General features: G+C 49.9%; 1 protein-coding gene across 3 annotated transcripts; it reads right to left on the minus strand.

Moving 5' to 3' along the window:
* Positions 1-2,654: 2,654 nt before the first annotated feature.
* On the minus strand, positions 2,655-17,428 carry ANKRD35 (ankyrin repeat domain 35). Of its 3 annotated transcripts, none has more exons than XM_012520428.4 (14): positions 17,297-17,428; positions 12,331-12,461; positions 11,487-11,575; positions 11,067-11,131; positions 10,272-10,329; positions 10,003-10,073; positions 9,583-9,689; positions 8,879-9,063; positions 8,250-8,287; positions 5,664-7,664; positions 4,781-4,870; positions 4,472-4,537; positions 3,376-3,472; positions 2,655-2,862 (listed from the first exon to the last, which is right to left on the minus strand). In XM_012520428.4, the coding sequence occupies exons 1-13, from the start codon at positions 17,333-17,335 to the stop codon at positions 3,410-3,412; spliced, it is 3,003 nt and encodes a 1,000-aa protein (XP_012375882.3). In that variant the 5' UTR covers positions 17,336-17,428; the 3' UTR covers positions 2,655-2,862; positions 3,376-3,409. The 3 variants fall into 3 exon arrangements, with proteins under 3 accessions (XP_012375882.3, XP_071063490.1, XP_071063489.1); XM_071207389.1 differs by having other exon boundaries at positions 12,327-12,461; positions 17,297-17,423; XM_071207388.1 differs by lacking the exon at positions 2,655-2,862 and having other exon boundaries at positions 3,375-3,472; positions 17,297-17,418.
* Positions 17,429-21,746: the final 4,318 nt, after the last annotated feature.

Consider the following 21,746-nt stretch of genomic DNA (forward strand, 5'->3'; position numbering starts at 1 on the left):
CAAAGATGTCCACCCTTTCCTGGCACTCAGGTTTTTTCCTTGCTGATTTGCTACCTGCACTGGTGGGCCCCCCTCAAGCTAAACCCAGGCGCAAGTATTTGGTTCTAAATCCCAACTGTCTTTTCCAACACCCAAGTCTTCATTGGGCCCCGAGCCCACTCTTTGTTCAGATCAAACATTTCTGTAGATCAGCTTGTATTTTCTAGAATTTTCAGTGGTTATGACGGGGAGGTGGGACAGGGGAACTTTTGAGAATGACGGGTATGTTCGTTATCTTGATTGTGGTGATAGTTTCATGGGTATACACATGTGAAAGCCATAAATTGCAGGCTTTAAATGTGTACAGTGTATCCTATGTCAATGAAACTGCAATAAAACTGTAAAAATTTCAAAGAAGGCAACCTCACCTTGATTTCCAGTGGTTTCAGGATGGAGAGATCTCTCCTTTAAAAGGTAATTTGAGGTTATAAATTCCAGCATCTCTGCAGGAATAACAGACAACTTGGAACCAGTACACCTGAATCTGATCCTGCATGCAAGCACCAAGAGGACAGATACCTTTCCTGGGCTATTCACATTGTATGCCCACTGCCTGGCACATAATAGCCTCTTAAAATATCTGTTGGGCCAATTAATGTCACCAGAGAAAGGAGGGAAACTGCAAATCAGAACCACGTTCCAGAATGAGAACATTCCAAGACATAGTCTGAGCCCCATTATGGCCACCAACCTTCACCTCCAGCCCTCCTGCTCTCATTTATGCACTCTTACACCCGAAGGCTGGGGGAAGAACCCGGGGAATAGGTGAAACGAGAGTAATAATCCCCTACCGGAGTTCCATTAAACAACCAGTCCAGGAGGAATAAGGGGGAACAGTAGAATTAGAACTACTTTGTAGGAGAAAGATGCATTTCTGAAATCAAGGAAAATTCCAGGCTTGGGTTGTTGGCATAGCAATTTATGGGGAAGATTGTTCAGGAAGATCAGAGGCTAGGGAAAGTTCTACTCTGGTGTGAACACTGACATCGCTTACCACGCCCACAGACATCCTGGGATCAGCTTCCAGGAGCCAGGGAAGGAGCCAAAGGCCTGGCTTCCATTACCAAAGCTGTTTCTTGACTCATACTCGAGCTTAGCCAGATCATCTCCCCCTCTCTGGACCCTTCTCTCTGCAGTTTCTTTACGCTTCCCAGCCTATACCTCATATGATGAGGAATGTAACAGTCCTTTTACACACTTTGGTAGCTCAGAGTAGTCAGAAAAGGAGAGTTCTGTTCCCCCCATAGAAGCGACTGGGGCCTTCTATGGCAGCTGCACCCTTTCTCCCCTTCTCCATCCAATCCCCCTCCTTCCACCCTCCCACCCTTACTGCAGTCCTGCGCCTCTCCACACAAACTCCACAGCTGGCCTGCTCTTCTCTAGAACCTGACCCACATATCTCTTTTCCTGGCCAAACCCTGCTCTTTTCCTGGCCAAATCCTGGAGCCAGCCCCTGCAGCCCTTATGTGCACCCCCTCCCAGTCTTCCACAGCGGCCCCTCCCCACTCTTTTCTCTCAACCCAGTCAGGCATCTACTATATAGAATTGTCCAAAGCTGAAGCCAAAGAGTAGAACTACTCGAAAATAAGTTCTTTCCCCACCACCCCACATAGTCCCTGCCTTCTGTTTACTCTCTTTACCCTACCTCCCTGCTTCTCTCAGCCCCCACCTAAGGCTTGTGCCTCTGAAAGGGCTTCTAGAAGGTTGATTGGTAAAGAGAGGCAATTTAGTTTCTTGACTGCCAAACCGCTGCTGTCTGACCTGACATAACCCAGCAGGGGGCGGGCTGAGAGCAGGAATGGGGAGGAGATCAGTGTGGGGGCCGCAGAACTGCAATTCCAGGTTTTGGAGGCCCTCACTGCCTCCTCTCACCTAGCAGTCTGGTGGAGGGGCAGGAAGGGAGAAGACGCTGGGGAAGTGACCAAAAGAGATTCATTTTCTTCAGTATGAGAACAGAAGTGGAGAGAAGAAGCCAATTCTTGGTTCCCTTCATCCCTTTCCCACGAAGCAGACTTTTCATCCCTCTTTGCACCTGGGGCAAAGACAGGGACCCTATAAAAATAAACCCACAAATCTAGGCACATGGTCTGACACAGAATAGACTATTTTAGATGATACATCACATCGTGAAGAAAATCCATGTCTTTCAACCCCTTTAAAAAAATCAGAGACTCAGGAGTCCCAAGGTAGAGAAAAAAAGGTTAGAGCTGTGCCCATAAGGCAAGGATTTGAGAAAGAGGAAGGGAAGCATGTCAACCACTGTTTTTACTGAGAACTGTTTTTCAAACTGTGGGTCTTGATGTATTTATTAGTGGGTGGATCATGGCCAACATTTTTTGGGGGGCAGTATATAATAGCAGAGAAGAGCACAGGAATGGAATAGAATAGAAATGGAATGGAATGGAATGGAATGGAATGGAATGGAATGGAATGGAATGGAAATGATAAGGGTGAGCATTATTTCAGATGTGTACAAACAGGATGTAAAATATATTACTGTGGATCATAATCAAAGTTTGAACGCTGCTTACTCATGAGACCATTTGTGATCAAAAGGGCATGAAAAGGATTCCTTCCTCTACTCCCCTCTAGACAGAAAAAACAACGACACTGAGCACCATCGTGCCTCCTGCTTTATTCTTCATAGAACTGGCTTCCACCCCGACCTCCTCCAGTCCCATCCGTGCTGATTCCAGGGCCCAGGTTCTCAGGTCTGGTGTCCACAACATCAGGTGGAGGCCTGCCCACGCCACTCCTAATGGCCACCCCTACCATCCGCCACAGCCTGATGGAGCCTCTGGCAGCTGGGGATGCTTTTGTTTCCTGAAAGAAGAAATTCAAGAATAAAATGCACACCTTTTCAAATCCTTAGTCTCCTCCCACTCATGCCAAGAAGCTAGAGTCCCTCACCACCTGAGGTGGACATGGCCACCTGCTTAGTGGCAAGAAGAAGAATGGAGGATGACTGTTCTCTCAATGAATGTGTGGAAGTGAAGGAGAGATTCTGGAATCTGCACTAGGTCCCACTCTAGGGACCGTCCTGTACCACTATCCCTCCATCTTTCATCTTTCACAGTATCTCCCTACTGCCTGGGAGAGCACCCAACTCCACCTTTCACTCTCCATCCCATAAGTCAGCCGCCTTCAGTCCACCTGCTCGCTTGACTCCTAATGCCACCCAGTGACTCCCTGTATGTTCTCGATGGATCTCTTCTCAAATGCCCTTTGTCCCACAGGACATAGAGGTGAAGGAGACCCTGGTTCCCTTCCTGAACCTCCTTTCCCCAGTCCTTTGTCTCAAATGCCTTCTCTCATTACCCTCAACCCTCAACTCACAACAGGGAAATCCTGTATCCAGGCCCAGGTGGACTCACTCCTCCTGTGTGCTGAGGATTCGCAGCAAGATATTGTACACATCCTGTTCCATATAGCCCTATAGATGGCAGGAAAGAAAGAAAATGAGGATGGACAGGTGAGGGAGGGTCTGTGTAGAATGTAAGACTATTTATTATGTGCCCTCGCTTATAGTATTTAACTTTGCCATGGCTGTTTCCTTATCTTTACAAGGAAGATAATGCTGTCCACTTTTCAGGGTTGCTTTGAGGGTTACAACTGCTGCCATCTGGCTGGGCACACAGGATGTAAAAGCACCTGGTACACAACAGGAGTTTGATTCTTTGCAGATATTATTCGTCCCAATAAAGGAGCAAGCCACGCACCTCTCCTTCCTTAGTGATGGGTAAGTTGGTTCAGGAAAGAACTTAGAGAAAGGCCTTACAAAGGGTCAGGGGATTGAAAACGAAAGGCAAACACCTATCTCCCCACACATCACATTCAACCTCTCTTGAGCTGCCTAATGACAGCCAGAAACCTGGCACTGGAACATCTAAAGTCCAGCTCTCAGGAAGTGGATTTGGGCCAATGGATAGGGCATCCACCTATCACATGAGAGGCCCAGGGTTCAAACCCAGAGCCTCCTGACCTGTGTGGTGAGCTGGCCCACACACAGTGCTGATGCATGCAAGGAGTGCTGTGCCACGCAGGGGTGTCCCCTGCATAGGGGAGCCCCACGCGCAAGGAGTGCACCCCGTAAGGAGAGCCACCCAGTGCAAAAAAAGTGCAGCCTGCCCAGGAGTGGGGCTGCACACATGGAGAGCTGACGCAGCAAGATGACACAACAAAACAAGACAGATTCCAGGTGCTGCTGACAAGAATGGAAGTGGACACAGAAGAACACATAGCAAATGGATACAGAAAGCAGACAACTGGGGGTGGGGGGAGGGAAAAGAAATAAATAAAAAATAAATTGTAAAATACTACTACTAATAATAATAAAGTCCAGCTCTCTGAGAAATGGCATGAGTATGGAAGAGAGGGGACCTCAAATGCCCAGCCCAGTTCTCTGTCTCCCCCAAAACTCCACTGTGCTCACCCGAGCAGCATTCAGGAGATGATTCCTATAGGTGGAGATGATCTCTTCATGGTTCTTCTGGGACTCCTGGGAGTGAGTGCCAATGTGAGTTCATGAGCCCACCCTCCCCGCCCTTACCCTGACTCCCCAAGCATAAGGAGCAGTAACACGAGGTGGTCAGCTGTCCTGCGTGGGGTGCCTTGGCCCATCATTGCCTGACCAGCCCTCTGCAATTCCCAGACTCTCCCACAATCTCTCCCACATATCCATCACCCCCATTGTCCCCCCTCTTCACTGTCAGTGTCCATTTCCCTGTGGATTAAAACATACCTGCAGCTGCAGGGCAAGGTGAGCATTTTCTCCCCGCACCGCTAGGACCTCCTCTGAAAGTTGCTCCAGCTTCTTCAACAATTCCTTGATCTGAGGCCAAAAGGAAGAAAGGGAACCAACGAGACCCAAGTCATTGTCCATCCAGACCCCACCTATACCCGGGGTATAAAGGTTAACTTCCTTTTATTGGGTATTTAATATGTGCCGGATATTTTTATACACATTATATCATGGAATACTCTCTCTGAAATAATTAGTAGTATTATCCACATTTTGTAGATAAGGAGCCTGGGTGAAGTAATGTGTCAAAATTGAACAGCTAATAAATGATGGCATCATGATTTGAACCAAGATCTCTTTGACTCCAGGGAATTAATGATTGCATCCAACAGAGCAGTTTTCAAACATTTTAAATTTGCATTGGGGTCCTCTTTGCCAATGCAAATCTTTTGTAGAACACACTCTGACTGAAGTGGGAGAAGAGGAGAGGGTCTACAGAGCTCAGTCTACTCTTCTTGACCCATCAGCCTTGAGTCACCTTCTCAGTAACCCATGGTACTATTAGACCTCTTTCCAGGCAGACACTCTAACTCAAAATGACGGAAAACCATGGCGCTCCATCTGCAGCTGCCCTGACCACACCGCTTCTGACCCTATGCCCCACATGTTAGCACTTAAGCCCACACTTCTCTCTTCTGTTTATACTTTACCTCACCTCCAAACTTAACACCAAGCCCCTCAGACCCGGAGAACAGAATGTGGTCCCTACAGGTGTGCTCAGTTTAGGGTGTCCACCTGACTACCCAAAGGTGGATTCAGGTAGCAAATCCCCCAATGCAAAGAAACTCTCCCGGTGCTCCCCACGGCCGCCTGGCCCGCTCACCTTGGCCTCCTTGTCCCGGCAAGCTCCAATGAGATGCTCCGTCTTCTCTTTGAGCAGCTCCGCGGTCTTCTCGAACTGCTCCGAGCGCCCGCGCAGCTCGCCGGCCTGCCGCTCCTGCTCAGCAGCCCGCGAGGCCAGGTCTCCGCTCCTGCGGCGCTCCTCGGCCACGGCCTCCCGAAGCCGACCCATCTCCCTGCAGGCCGTGTTATACTTTTCCAGCAGGGCCTTCAGCTCCTGGCCCCACGCCTGGGCCTGCGCCACCAGCGAGCCCCGCGTCTTCTCGTGCTGCCGCAGGCTGGCCGCCTCCCGCGCCCTCAGCTCGGCCACTTCCTCCGTGGCCTGGTAGAGCAGCTGCTTCAGCTTCCCGATCTCCTGGCTCTTCCCACTCATGGTGGCCTGAACGGCCCGCAGCTCTTCCTCCAGCTTCCCCAGGTCTTGCTCCAGAGCGGCCACCTGGGGGGATGCCGGGGCCTGGGGGGAAGCGCCGGGCTCCCCACGTGGGACGGGGGTTCTTCGCAGCTGCTGGTTTTCCTCCTCGAGCCGGGCCAGTACCTGCTGGGCCTGGCGGTGCCTGTCCACCAGGGTGCCGATGCAGGCCTGCAGCTCCTCCAGGGGCGAGGCCACGCTGCGGGCGCTCTCCTTGCCCACCAGGTCTGGCGGCAGGCAGTCCCACAGCTCTCGGAGGCCACTGCTCTGGGAAGCCAGGCGCTTCCGCAGCTTCTCCGCCGCCTCCTTCTCCACGGCCAGTTCATCCGTCAGCAGCCCCACACTCCGCCGCAACTGCTGCAGCTGCACCTGCGCCTCCGGCTTGGGCACGAACTCCCGCTGTAGCTGCTGGCTCAGGGACTGCAGCTCCCCCTGCAACCGCTGCCGCTCTCGCCCCAGCTCCCCCAACTCCTCCAGCAAGTTACTGTTGCTCAGTCTCAGCGCTGACACCTCCTTCTCCAGGTGTCCCTTGGCCAGGCCTCCTCCCAGGGCCTGTTCCCCTCCAGGGGCTCCCAGGGGCTCCCCCCGGGCCCCAGGGACTCTTTTCTCCTTCTCTTCATCCTTTTTGGTGTGGCTCCCTGGGGCCACCTTTGGCGCACCCTCTCGGGGCTCCCGGCCAGGGGCCTCGGGTCTCGCCTGTAGCCCTGCTTTTGCCCGATCCAGCCTCACCAGCACCCGCTCCAGCCGGGCCTCCATCTTCTCCCACGCAGCTGCTGCAGCCTCAGCCCGGGGAGTCCCCAGAGCTTCTTCCAGGATTGGTCTTGACAAAGCCCCCCGGGCAGCATCCTTTTCTCGCCACACTGCGGCCAGTTCCTCCCTTAGTTGTAGCAGGAGCTGGTTCATGGCGGCCGAGCCCACTGGCTCTGCCGCTGTGCCTGCTGGTTCGGCCCCTGGGGCCCGAGGCCGCTCCTTCCGACCAGCATCCGGTTGGTCCGTCTGACCAGGGTCAAGGGCCTGCCTCCCACTAGTGGTCAGTTGTTGTTCTGTGGCCTTCCTGATGGTCTCAGACCTTGGGTTGTGGGGTGTCCCCTGTTCTTCTGGGTGGGACCCATGGGTTTCATACTGGAGTTCCCTTGGGGCTGAATCCTGGGCCTTTGTGGGTGCTGGCACTGGGTTTGCCCTGGCTGCCTGGTGCTGCTTCTTTAGCTCTTGTATGCGTTCAGCCAGCTGGTCCAGGGGACAGCCCTGCTCCATGCCATCCCCTCCAGGCCGGGCACTAGTGCCTGGCCTTCCTGGGGCCCCAGGCTCTTGGGATAGGAGGAGCCCCAGCTCCTGCACCTGCTCTCGAATCTGGTTCTCCAGGCCCACGTAGGCGGCGGCTTGAGCCTTACACTCTTCTGTCTTTTGCACCAGCTGCTGTTCCAACCGAGAAACTTTCCTCTGCTCCTCTTCATACTTCCACCGCCACTCCTCTGAGTACGGATCTTCGACCTCCTCTTCCTCCTGCTCCTCCTCAGGCTCTGCTCTCCATGGGCTCTTAGGTGGAGAGTCCACCTGGGGCTCCGATGGGGAGGCCTATGTAGAGAACAGACCAGGAGGTGAAGCCAGGCAGCTAACCCAGCCCCAGCGGCATCCCCATCGACCTCCGTCTGGGAGATCTCCCTATGGGACAGCCTGGGGCGAGTCAGAAACAAAAGTGGGGGAAGCAGATGTGGCTCAACTGATAGAGCATCTGCCTACCATATGGAGGGCCCAGGGTTCTATACCCGGGGCCTCCTGACCCGTGTGATGAGCTGGCCCACGCGTAGTGCTGTTGCACACAAGGAGTGCCGTGCCACACAGGGGTGCCCCCATGTAGGGGAGCCCCATGTGCAAGGAATGCACCCTGCAAGGAGAGCCGCCCCACATGATAAAAACACAGCCCGACTAGGAGTGGTGCTGCACAGAGAGCTGACGCAGCAAGGTGATGCAACAAAAAAGAGATGCAGTTTCCCAGTGCCACCTGATAATACCAAGCAGACGCAGAAGAACACACAGTGAATGGACACAGAGAGTAGACAATGGGGGAGTGGAGGAAGGGGATAGAAATACATAGAAATAAATAAAAATAAATCTTTAAAAAAAAAACAAAACAAAAGGGGAAGGCATTTAGGGTCTTACCCGGGATGGAAGATCTGAACGTTGAACCAGCCCCTGACCTATAAGAAAAGATGAGGGGAAAATGAGAGAGGAGACCGGACCCACGTGCTTCTAGCCACAGTCTGGCTTCAGAAGTTCCCGGCCCCTCAGTGTAATTACGCTCACCACACGTGCCTCCTGGTACTGGGAGCCATCCCTGCAGTGTGGGTCCCTAACCACCTGGCAAACTTGGTTTCCAATCCCAGAGATGTCAGGTCATTCCTTTTTTTCACTCATTTCTTTCTTAGGCACCTATTACGTACCAGACCCTTTTCTAGGCAGGGGGACCTTATTGGTGAGCAAAACAGAAGTGGCCTGTGATGTGAAAGGTTCACAGTCTAGTAGGGAAGAGAGAGATTGACCAGCAACTCATACAAAAAGACATAAAATTACAACTCAGAGAATGCCAGCAGTAAGAGATAAGGCTGCATTAAGGATTTTGTAACCATGCCTTTGGGAATTTGGGGTCATCTCATACTAGCAGCAGTACTGTTGAGCAAACTCTCAACTAAGTGACAATTATTTATCAGATGGATTATTTCCATGGGACGAATGGGAATCTAAGACTTCAGGGAAGAAACTCAAAGTTACAAAGGAGGACTTGGCTTTACCTCTCCTCCGTCGCCGGTTCAGGGCCTGCTGCAGCAGCCTCCACAGGGCCTTGTCCTGTGAGTGCAGAGCATAATGCAGGGCGTCGTGCCCCATGCTGTCCACTGCCCCCGCATCTGCTCCATGACTCAGGAGCAGCTCAGCCACCTCGGCACTGCCTTTCTCACAGGCCAGGATCAGAGCTGACCTGTGGGTTAGAACGAGTCTGAGGGTAGGCTTTCGCCACGCAGCCCAGGAGTACTGGTTCCAGAAACTCCACTCACAGGGTCAGCTCTCACTCAGTGGGATCAGGAGATCAACAGACCAACATGAGTCCATGGGTCCAGAGGTATCAACTGTACTTCTGGGACCACCTCTGCTGGAAGGATGGGGGTGGCAACCACTGACTAGTAAAGTGCAAGGATAATTTCCTCAACTCCCCAAGAGGAAAAGAGCTAAATAGCAGACAGCACTCTTTTGTACCACCACTAGGAAGGAAGGAGGCTCCCAGGAACACAGAGACTAACCTTCATTTTGTTTTTTTTTCCTTTTGGAAGTAATGGGGGTCAAACCCCAGACCTCGTCCATGTTAAGCAGGCGTTCAACCCGAGCTACACCTGCTCCACACAATGCCCCTCTTCTCCCAATACGCACACCCTTTGCCCAGTGCTCTTCTCTAGATTAGTCAGGGTCTGGAAACTGGGGTGGCAAGATGGGAAGGGCTCACTTGTCATTCTTGTCTGTGACGTTGACTCGGGCGCCTCTCTGCAGCAGCTGGGAGCAGATAGCTGCGTGACCACCTAGCGACGCGATCATCAGGGGCGTACGTCCATCCTGCACAGAACGTGCGGCAGGGGATCACGAGGAGACAGGGAGAGCAGAGAGGCTTGACACTGTCCAACCACTTCCCCTCTCCCCACGCCTCCCCAGAAAGAAGCCCAGGTCCTGGGACTAATGCTGTCTTTTGCAGGGTTAGATGCTCTCCAGGAGACAAGGCCTAACCCCTACGTGAGAAAGAGGAAGAGGAGGGGCAAGATGAAGAGAAAGAGAGGCAAGAAGACTCTTGGTCTTGGGAGTTGGCCAGGCCAACTCAGAGAGAGCAGCAGCCTCCCTGCGTAGGGCAATGCCTACTTCCTCTGACACTCACATTATCCAGGACATCCAGGAAGGCTTCGTGGTCACACAGCAGGAGCACACTTGAGGCACAGCCAGAGGAGGCTGGAGAGGGTTGAGGGATGATTAGGTGAAGGGAGAGAAGCAGGAAGACAGCCTGCACAGGCCAGGACACAGTAGCCCCTTTTTCTATTTCAGCAGTCAAACCTGGCCTGCCCTCCCCCCCGATGTCATCCTTCCTCCCTTCCCCCATCCGCCCCACAGCCCCTGCAGCGCTGTTCCTACCAGTCCCCTGACACGGACCTGCCCAGTGCAACGGGCTGCGGTTTTCTCCATCCACAGCATCTTCATTGGCGCCGTGCTGCAAACAGCCACAAAGAGAAGCAGCAGGGAGCTTGGCATTAACAACCCCAGTGCATACCCCCTGTCGGATGTCCACCTTCCGTGGTGATGTGGGGAGGGGCGGGAGGACCAGGGCTCTGGGAGAGGTATGCCCAGTCCATTCCTTGCAGATTATAGGCAGGCTTACATTTCAGCCCTGGCTCCTAAACACAGGGCCGAAGAAAAATCAGTTACAGGTAAATAAACACGTGAGGGTGAATGACCTGGGTCCATGGCTGGCACTTTAGGATCATAATTGGACGAACAAAAGCAGGACAGTCAATTGTCCAGTGGCCTTTTAGGGTAGTCCCTGCCTTCCGTACTTTGGGGGATTTATTTATATATTGTCCACGTAACATGTCGAGTGTATATTCCTCATCTGTGCTTCAAAAGCAGACATTTAATCTGAACACCACTGCCCAGCTTCTGCCTGCCAAATATCACAGCAGTTCGTCTCTGCGATGGCTCTGGAAACGGCAGAGCTCAATATACGTGTGCTAACTGACAGGTGGGCAGTCCCTGGCAACTGCTTTTGCAGTAGAGTAGTTGCAAGATAAAAGTTGTGAATCAATGAATAGATGATTACCAGCCCTCTTCCTGGGGTGGAGAGGGGTACATCTGGGGCCAAATACCATTTGTGATGCCAAGACAAAGTTAGGGGACTCTCTGGGCCTCCTTCTTCCTGTCACAGGAGTGGTATTAAGGGGTTGCTCTTACCTGCAGCAGGACCTTGACACACTGTGGCTGGCAGGAGATGGTGGCCAAGTGCAGGGCGGTGCTTCCTGGAAAGAGAAAGAGCGAGAGAGGGGGAGGGTGGGTGGCCCCATGCACGCTGCTGACTCACAGGGCGGGAAGGCAAGGGACGCACAGATAATCAGAGGGAGATTAGGGAGGGAAGCTCTCAGCCACAGCCAGAAATTCCTGTTCCCCGAGCACCGGTACCTATGTTAGAGGTGGGAGTGGGGGAGAGGTGTGCCCGCTTGCAAGGAGGGGAAGCCCCGGAGGGGTGCCAGTCAGGACTTACTGAGGAGAGAAGCAGGGTCCCACAGCTGGAGCCCCAGCAGAGCCCGGCCCCCGGCCCTGCGGCTGCTGTAACGGCAGAAGCAAGCGGAGGGGCCGGGGCTCTGTCCAACTCACCGTCCTCGTTCTTGCTGTTGACGTCAGCCCCATTTGCAAGCAGAATAGTCAGGCACTCCGTCAGGCCTTTGGAGGCTGCCAGGTGAAACCTGCCAGAATCAGGGCCAAGAGGCAGAAGGATGAAGGGACCAGGGGATGCAGAGTGGGAGAAGCTTAATGAGCACTGCCCCAAAAGCCAGTCCCCAAAGCAGAGGCAACCTCCCACTGTCTGACTTCCTGGACAAGAGAAGGCTGGAGGGCCTACAGTCAGAAAGGAAGAGGAAGCTGGAGGCAGAGATAGAAGTAAGAGCTACAGGGCTCAAGGAATCTCAGACTCGAGCAGGGCTGTCCAGGGAACACCTAAGTGCCTGCTGCTCTGAGCCCAGGACCCCCAGTGGAAGTGGAAAGAGCAGAAGGCTGGACATTTGGAGGTTGACGTGGGCAGGGACAAGGGATAAAATCCCCCTCATTCAAATAACTTCCTCCAGCAGTGTGACTCCCGTGGCTATCATTCCATTCATAATTTCCCAAACACACACATCTTCCCCTCCTACTTGTGCAATGAAGAAATACTCTACTTTATTTCATGTATGTATTAGTTTGCTATTTGTTTAGTAGATTCTGTGTCCTTTTTATGTCACTGTGGTCCATCTGGGTTGTGAGGTGAAAGGGTAATAACTTCTTCCTTCCCTTTATGTAGCACTTGATACAGAGCACAGATTCATGGATAGGCTTGCTAATTAAGACAAGAAACAGCCAAAAGATCTCTCAAGCTCTAGGCATTCCCTGGTCCTACATCATATTGAGCTTTGGGGCTGTCAAAGGAAACCACATACCAGGGATGGGGTCAGGAGGACTTACTTACGGGGACTGGCCGTTGGAGTCTAGCTTGGTGGGTCGGGCAGACTTCCGGGAGGCCAGGGCAGCCACACGTCCCACATCCCCCCGCTGCACTGCCTCCAGCAGCTTCTGATCACGGCGGTTCCATTTCTCCACCTGCTCCAGAGCCACAAATTGAGTGAATATGGGGGAAGGCGGTGGTGTGGAGAAAGAAAAGAGGGAGATATCCAAGTAAGGGAAAGGGACATCCCTGAGGTCCTTCCAGTGCTCCACGAATCTCTCAGCATAGGCCATTTAGTACTTTTTGGGTGGGTCAGTTAAACAGTCACCAACTCATATGCCACCAAGAACTAATGCAAACTATTGCCAGCCCCGGGCCAAGGTACCTGGACTACTGATGTAGAAAAATCATCTATGAGTGCTGAATACATAGTATTTCAGATCTCATCGTCTTGATTGTTATTAGGTGCCCAACCTCAGAGCAGTCCTAGCCGTGACTCTTTTCCCTTGTGTTCTCTAGGTCTTGCTAGAGCAAACAGAAACAATCTAACCAACTACTGATTGGGCTCAAATTGCCTCTCACCTACCCCTAGTGCCATGCTTTTTCTGCTCAGTTATTTGAGAATTAAAGCAAGGCACTAAAACATCAGGGGTCCAAATACTTGGCCATATCATTTACACCCAGAGGCTTTGAGTCCCAGAACTGGGAGGGGAGTATAGAATTTGTTTTTTGCCTTCTCGAATCTATGCCCTTTAGTGAATCTCCCTTCCCTTTCTGTGGCAAGAACAACCAGCAGGCAAAGATAGGTCTCCAGCAAAGCCTAAGGAGGCAGCACAAAGACAGCTTGCTCCCTTCCTCCACCCTTTCCTCCCTTCCTAGCAGAGAGCAGCTGTCCCAGATGACAGCCACACCTGGGCATGCATTGTTGCATTCCTGCTTGAGTTTTGTGGGTGGTAGGGTAATTACAATAATTGAAATATCACAGGGCGTAAAAGAGAGAGCTGTGTAAAAACACCCAGGACTGAAAGCACAGGGAAGCCTGGTTTGGCCCAAGAGGAGAAAGAAGAGGAAAAAGCAATGCAAAGATCTGTGGTATGATGAAAAGGGCACTAGATGAATATTTTGTCAGTCAGCTTGGGTTTGGGGGTCTGGTTCAGCCACTTTCTCAGCTGTGTGACCTAGAATAAGCCATTAAATACCTCTAGTCTGTTTCCCCATCTATAAAATGTGGGTAATAATAACTACTTCATCGTGTTGTGAAGAGTAAATAAGGTAATGTGTATAAAATCTTTTTATAAACTGTGAAGAGCCATACAAATGTATGGCCCTTATTAAAAAAAAACAAAAAAAAAAACAGGAAGTAATGGGGCATTGGTAGAGGTACATTGCATCTTAGGAGGTGTGATCTCAACAAGAAAGAGGCCATGAGAGGAGACGGAGAAAAATAGGGTCTAGAGAAGCCCAATAACTCATTTTCAAAGATTATTTACATAGCCAGGGTAAATTATTCATCAACAGGATGCCCAAACCATAACATTATCTAGGGGAGATAGATTTTCAGGTAATCCTCCTAGACAGCACTTGTAATTCCTAATAGCCCCTTGCAGTGCTATTCCAATTATCTTCTCAACTTCCCTAGGAAGTACTTAGGGCTGATATTATCACACCTATTTGACAGAAGAAGCTGAGGCACACTGACGTTAGGTAACTGTCCAAGGTGTTACCACTGAAATAGTGGTAGATTGGGATTAGAACCCAGGTCACCTGGTGCCCAATCCAAATTCTCAGCACTGTACCACACTACTATGGAGCTATGGCAAGAGGTTTACTAATTTCCAGATAAACAGTCCCAGGCTGCCTCCAGGGCAAAGTCACCCACCCTCTCCGAGGCTACTCCGTGCCTGGAGAGGAGTCTCCAAACAAGTTTTTCTCAAAGGATGAAATAAGCAAAATGACCCCTCCATATCCCAACAGAATCTGAGTCATAAGAACACAGTTATCCAGTGCCCTGGGTGGGGGGGAGCCAGGTCACCCTCAGGAAATGAAGAGAGCGACAACCACCCCTTCATCACGCTGCACTGCTATCAGCTGACCTCAGTCTGAAGTTCTGTTTAAAACCTTGACTCTAACATGTTCCATCTCTGGAAACTGAAGCAAATAACAATGTCTCTGAACCTCAGGCTCCTAATGACAAAACAACATATAAAGCACCTAGCACTATGTCTGTCGCATAGTAGGGGCACAATAAATGTTAGCTCCAATCTCCTTCCTTCCTGGTCTTGCTGGGAATGTTTTGTGTGTTCCTAGGCTCAGAATTTCCCAGCCAATGGAATGAGAGGAAAGAATCTTGTTGCTATCATCCAATGAATAACAGTACTCAGGCTGTAGAGATGTAAAGGCGCTCCGTAGTAGTGTAGACAATTTTCTTTCCAGCTGGATAGTTCTAATAATCTCATTACACTAAGGGGAGTTGAGAATGGGTGGAAATTCTGAAAAACTGGAGTGAAGGATATAAGGATGATCTCAAATTCTAAGATCCAGCTCATTGCTCACCCCAGCACCTTGGAAAGGAGGCACTTGATTACCATCACCGCCTCAGGGGAGCTGCCATTACCAAATTAATCAGCAGACTCAGTAATAAGGGTAAACTTTGTGTCTCTAAAGGCAAGATTGGGGGCTTATGTAGAAGTAATTGCAGCCTCCTCTTATCTTTGGCTGTGTGCCTATAAGCATCCTACGAAGATGAAAGCACACCAACAGGTAGAGAGAGAGTGGCTACCACAGTAGGACAGGTGAATGGAAATGGAAAGGCTGCCCTCGAGGAGAGGACCTGACTCAGTTTTTTAATGCCAGAGAAAACACTTCTAAGCAAGTCCTCAAAGTGATTTTCAGTCTACTTCCCACATAGGCAGAGTAAATTAACTATGTGAGATACCCTGAGACAACCTCTACTCAGCTAAAATAAAATGAGATTACAGCAACTGTTTTTGTTTGCTGAGCTTCCTATATGCTGGATGAGGAACATTCATTTAAAAATGACCCTCGTTCTTTCAGGATCCTTACCTCAGGCTGACGGTGAAGGGCTTTGGCCTTGGACCCAGGGTGGGCGTCGTGATGGGGAGGGGCAGTCTTTCAGGCTTTGGGAGTGGCCGGGGAAGGCCGTCATGCTGTTTGTTTGGCAATCGGGTCCAGTGGGGTTGACCACCCAGGGAGTGGAGGAATTTATGATGAGAAGTGTGTAGAAGTTTCATGGGGAAACACTTTATAGCTGAAACTGGCCTATTTTCAAGCTTTCTGTGACCCCAGAATGACTGAAGAAACCCTCCTGTCCAAGGACTGGAGAAACCAGAAAGAATGGAATAGTTCCCCATTACTAAGGAACAGGTGGACTCCACACATTTCCTGAAAAGGAAGGACAATGTTGTAAAATTCAGGAACTAAGGAAGAGTCCATAAAAGTAAGATCATTATTATGAGGAAGAGAGTTTGGGTACCCTAAGTTTCTGGTACTTGTCTTGGCTATTCAGTGAGTGACTTTTGACTGTTTGATCGATGTGTGGAAACTAAGTGGAGAAGCTAATGTAAATGGGAAAAGGACAGGCCTCAACAGAGCTCTTACTCTTGCCTCATAGCTCACTCGTTGGCTTCTGTGGCCTGCCCGTGCAGAGTGAGCTACCTGAGCATTTCTCACGTTTGCTTATGAATGACACCAGTCAGGTTAGACTAAGCAATATTACTACAGGTAACTAGTTAATTTCCTTCTAAATGAGCTATAGCCCCAACTTCCACCAAAAATTCCATCTCCAGATAAGGGGTTTCTCTGTTAAAGTCCTTCAGAGAAGGAGAAACTACACAGTTCCTTAGTCACCACTTTCTGTCACTTTTTTCCTTGTGTTTTGTTCTGAAAGAGCATCGGGGAGTAGAGTGACTTCTGCTGGGAACACTCAGAGCGAGTCCACCCTATCTTCTTCTTTCACCATCACCTTTCCCCAACTCAGTCAAAGGAAGTAGAGAGTGCAAGCCCTAAAAACTGGGTGAGGGTTTAAGGTGAAGGAATATTCTGAGAAGACACAGGCAGAAGGCCTTGACTGGCCCAAGAACCAGCCCGATGGCCAGACACTGCAGTGAACAGGCTGGGGTGGATTCTGCAGGCAACTCACCCAGTTCCTTGGGGAGTGGCCAGGCAACAGTGTGTCCTCTGGCAGTGCCTGTCAGGCTGGCCAGACTGCAAGATTAACCCAGAGAGTAGGAGGGAGGAGGGCCAGGCAAAATGGGGGTAAGTGGGATGGGATGACCATTGGATAGATAAGGAAAAATGTGGGAGGCGAGAACAAGAAGTGGCCGCTGTTATGGGCACACCAATTGGAAAGAGGATTGGAGTGATATCTGAAAGCCAGTGGTGTCAGGGAGAGAATGGGAGTGGAAGTGGCATAGTAGGTTGGAGGCGAAGACAGAGAAGACAGAGAAGAAGGGCTAGGGGAAGGCACAGGGCTGGGATTACTGTTGGGCTGATAGGGAAGAGCAAGGGTTAGGGCCCTGTACAAGGCTGTGGGGACAGGGCAGGACTGGAAGATGGCAGGGCTATATAGGACAGCCAGTCTGTGGGACATAATGGAGCTTGAGGCTGATAGGGTCTAGGGTTGGGGAAGACGCTGGGGGTGGTTCAATACCTGGAGATAGAACTTAGTTAGAAGACAGGGCCTTGGGGAGAAGGCAGGAAACATGCCCGAAGTTGGGCGCTGGGAGGACAAGAAAGGGGCCAGGAAAGGACCTTGGGGAGAGCAGGGGTTAGGAAAGCAAGTCGGGAAGGGGCGGGGGAGGCAGGGTCTTGAGGAAGACAAGGTTGGCGGGCTGCAGAGAGGCAGCGGAAGGTTTGGAAAGACCAATAAAGAGAAAAGGTGACGGTGCATCGAGATGGCATGCAGCCTTAGGTCAAGACAGGGCATGGACCCCATCCCCAGCCCCATCCTCCCAAACATTTTGGCACCTACCGCCACCTGTGAGCTGGAGCAGGAGAAGATGCGCTTCATGGCCGGGGCCGGGGCCAAGGAGGGACGGGGACGCGCGCGGAGCGGGGCCACAGGTTTCCGACCCCACCAGACTCGGCTGCCGCTGTGCAAGGGACAGCTGTCAAAAGCCGAGCGGGCCCCGCCCCAAGCCCCGCCCCGTCCAATCAGAGGCGAGGGCCCGAGGGCTGGGCCTAAAGCCCCGCCTCCGGCCCCGCCCCGCCCCTGCAGAGGCCGAAAGCCCGCAGTCCCGGGCAGCGGCTACGGTTGGTCTCAAACCCCGCCCTCGCCGTGCGAATCCGCCCCCGGCTCCCACCTGCTGGGTCCGAGAAAGACCCCGCGGGCTCCCGCCGAAGCCCCGCCCCCGGCCCCGCCCCGCCCCGCCCCGCCTCGCTGTCCCGCCGCCGCACCTCCGCGAAGCCCCCGCAGCCCGAGCCCCGCGAACGCGGCGGCGGGAGGTAGGTGGTCCTCGCTGCTCTACGGGCGCTCGCGTCGTCCCAGCTTTCCCTTTCATCCCTGGTGGGGACTCATATCCAGAGACGTCTGCCCCACTCACCTCCGCTTCCTTCCCCCATGCACCGGCCAAAAAGCCGGGCACAAAAAATGATGTGATGAGAGCCGTTTGGAAACGAGAGAAAACTGTAGTGCGGAGCAGAGAACTGCGTGCGGATAATACACCGGCCCCGCGCAACCTGGAGGACAAAACCTGAGTGAGAGAGGATCAGGCTCAACTTCTTAAGCACCTGTGGGTTAGAAAAGGGCAGAGGGAGGAGGGGGAGAGAATTTTTCTTTTAGCCCACTCCCCCAAAAGCAAAACAAAACAAAACTGTGTTCACTATTTCTCCTGCCCCTTAGGTTTAGATTCTTAGCAATTTCTTGTTGAACAGTCGCAGCAGGCTGGATATTTCTGATGCTCCATTCCCTTCCTTGAAGTCAGAGCCGACCCCAATAAAAGACAGGAAAAGTCTGCAGGAGAAAGTTCTTAACATGGCTGCAAGGCCCTAACAGGCTCACAGGGCCTGGACCCTGCCTTCCTCTCCAGTCTCATCTCTCATTGCCTTCACAAAATAGCCCAAACGGGCCATCTGTCTTTTTTTTTAAACGACCAATGACTTTTAGTGTAATCACAGTGTTATACATTCGTCATCACACAAAAAAATTTTAAAACAATTTCATTACTCCAAAAAGAAAAACTCCACATCCCTTAGCAGTCACCTCTCTTGCACAGCCCTAAATAACTACTAATCTAATTCCATCTTTATAAATTGGTTAATATTTACATTTTATATAAATGGAATAACACAATAATAATATTGTCGGGTTTTTGCCTGATATTAGTATCTTGTAACATTAACATACATACTTGTTCATTTTTAAAGAAAAACAGTCATATATGCAATATTACTCATATTTCACATGAGGTTTTATAAAGCTATACAGTCCCATGTTATATTTTTTAGCTTTCCTTCTCCTAATATACATGACTTTAGACCTTCTCTTTCAACCACCGTCATACCCATATAATAGCACTGTTAGTTACAAACACTATGTTGTGCTTTCACATTTCTTTTTTTTTTTTAATGTTTATTTATTTCTCTCCCCTCCCCCTCCCCCCCACCCCAGTTCTCTGTTCTCTGTGTCTATTTGCTGGGTCTTGCTTCTGTTGTTGTCAGCGGCACAGGAATCTGTGTCTCTTTTTGTTGTCTCATCTTGTTGTGTCAGCTCTCCGAGAGGGTGGCGCCACTCTTAGGCAGGCTGCACTTCCTTTCTTGCTGGGCCGCTCTCCTTACGGGGCGCACTCATTGCGTATGGGGCTCCCCTACGTGGGGGACACCCCTGCGTGGCAGGGCACTCCTTGCGCGTATCAGCGCTGCACGTGGGCCAGCTCCACACAGGTCAAGGAGGTCCAGGGTTTGAACCGCAGACCTCCCGTGTAGTAGACAGACGCCCTAACCACTGGGCCAAGTCCACTTCCCCCAAATGGATTTGACAAATTGCCCTTTCTATTTTTGTAAAGTAGGCTGTTGGAATTTTAATTGGTATTGTACTGAATCTATAAATCAGTTTGGGTAGGATTGACATCTTCACAATATTTAGTCTTCCAATCCATGAACATGGAAGGTCTTTCCATTTTTTTAGGTCTTCTTTGATTTCTTTTAGCATTGTTTTGTAGTTTTCTGAATATAGGTCCTGTACTTCCTTGGTTAAATTGACTCCAAGGTATTTGAATCTTTTTGTTGCTGTTGTAAATGGATTCCCCCCCCCCCCCATTTCCTCCTCAGATTGTTCAATACTAGTGTACAGAAACATTACTGGCTTTTGTGTGTAGATCTTGTACCTGCCACTTTGCTGAACTTATCTCAAGTATCTTTGTCATAGACATTTTAGAATTTTAAAAATATAGGACCATGTCATCTGTGAATAGTAAGAGTTTTACTTCCTCTTTTCTTATTTGGCTACCTTTTATTTATTTTTTTCTTCTCTAACTGCTCTAGCTAGTACTTCTAGCATAATGTTGAATAACAGTGGGCATTCTTGTCTTGTTCCAGATATTAGAGGGAAAGATTTCAACCTTTCCCCACTGCCTATGATCTTGCTTATGGATTTTTCATATATGCCCTTTATCATATTGAGGATTTTCTTCTATTCCTATCTTTTGAAATGTTTTTAATCAAGAAAGGACAATGGATTTTGTTTAATACCTTTTCCACATCAGTGGAGATGATCATGTGGCTTTGTCCTTTAATTTGCTAAGGTGGTGTATTATGTTAATTGATGTTTTTTTTATGTTGAACCACCTTTGCATACCAGGAATAAATCCCACTTGGTCATAGTGTATAATTCTTTTGATATGCTGTTGGATTCTATTTGCAAGTATTTTGTTAGGAATTTTTGCATTAGAGAATTCATTCATTAGAGAGATTGGTCATATCTTTATCTGGCTTTGGTATTAGGGTGATATTGGCTTCATAAAATGTGTTGGGTAATTTCCCTCCTCTTTAGTTTTTTGGAAGAATTTAAACAGGATTGATGTCAATTATTCTTGAAATGCTTGGTAGAATTCACCTGTGAAACCATCTGGTCTCATACTTTTCTTTGTTAGGAGATTTTTGTTGTTACAGAGGTACTGGACCGAGGATCGAACCAAATGTGGGAAGCAGGCATTAAACCACTTGAACCACATTCTCTCTCCGGATTTTTTTTTTTTTCTTTTTCTTTTAGTTACTGGGGATTAGACTCAGGGAAGCAGGTGCTCCATAACTGAGCTATGCCCATTCCCCAAAAAGAGTTGTTTTTCTTGTTTCTTTTTTTGATTTTTGGAAGGTACAAGAGATTTAACCCGGCACCTCGTACATGGGAAGCAGGGGCTCAGCCACTTGGGCTACATCTGCTCCCCTGTTGAGAGCTGTTTTGTTTTGTTTTCTTTTGAGGTACGAGGGGCCAGGGATTGAATCCAGGACCTCATATGTGGGAAGCCGGCAGTCAACCACCGAACCACATCAGCTTCCCTGAGTTGGTTGCATTGTTTACTTGTTGTTTTGTTTTTTCAGAAGACACTGGGAACTGAACCAGGATCTCCCATGTGGGAGGCAGGAGCTCAACTGCTTGAGCCACATCTGCTCCCTGTTAAGAGCTAGATCTTTGATTTTAGCTCTTTCTTCTTTTTTAATATAGACATTTAGGGCTATAAATTTCCCTCCCAAGACTGCCTTTGCTGTATCACATAAGTTTTGATAAGTTGTGCTCTCATTTTCATTCATCTTGAGATATCTACTAATTTCTCTTGAATTTTTTTTCCAGAGATACCAGGGAATGAACCCAGGACCTTGTACATGAGAAGCAGTCCCTCAACCACTCACCAATGAAAGTTACATCCACTCACCAATGAAAGTTGGTTTTTTCATTTGTTTGTTTTGCTTTTAGGAGGTACTAGGGAATGAACCCAAGACCTCATGTATGGGAAGCAGGTGCTCAACCACTTGAGCTACATCCATTCTGCTTGAAATACTCTTGCTGCTCCTTTACCCTTCTCTTCTCCTTCTGGATCTCCCATGACATGTATGTTATATGCTTCATGTTATCATTGAACTCTCTGAGACCCTGCTCAATTTTTTCCATACTTTTCTCTCTGTTCTCTCTCTTCAATTTCAGCTGTTCTGTCTTCTTTATCACTTATTCTTTCTTCTATCATTTCGAGGCTGCTTTGTGTACCTCTGTGGTTTTGTTTTTTGTTGTTATTTTAGGAGCTACCAGGGATTGAATCGAGGACCTAGTACATGGGAAGCAGGTGCTCAATCACTGAGCTACATCCGCTCCCTTCTAAAGTGTTTTTTTGTTTGTTTTATCTTCTGGGGCCAGGGATTGAACCGGGACCTCATACGTAGAAATCCAGTGCTCAACCACTGAGCCACATCAGCTCCTCTGAGTTGTTTTT

This window comes from Dasypus novemcinctus, chromosome 13 (assembly GCF_030445035.2).
Source record: "Dasypus novemcinctus isolate mDasNov1 chromosome 13, mDasNov1.1.hap2, whole genome shotgun sequence".
Lineage (NCBI taxonomy): Eukaryota > Metazoa > Chordata > Mammalia > Cingulata > Dasypodidae > Dasypus > Dasypus novemcinctus.

Coding starts and splice junctions, on each gene's coding strand:
- ANKRD35 (XM_012520428.4), bottom strand. CDS start 17,335: ATGAAGCGCATCTTCTCCTGCTCCAGCTCACAGGTGGCG. Junction 9,064..9,582: donor GTCACAGACAAGAATGACAA/GTGAGCCCTTCC, acceptor TCTAACCCACAG/GTCAGCTCTGATCCTGGCCT. Junction 3,473..4,471: donor ATCTCCTGAATGCTGCTCGG/GTGAGCACAGTG, acceptor TGCCATCTATAG/GGCTATATGGAACAGGATGT.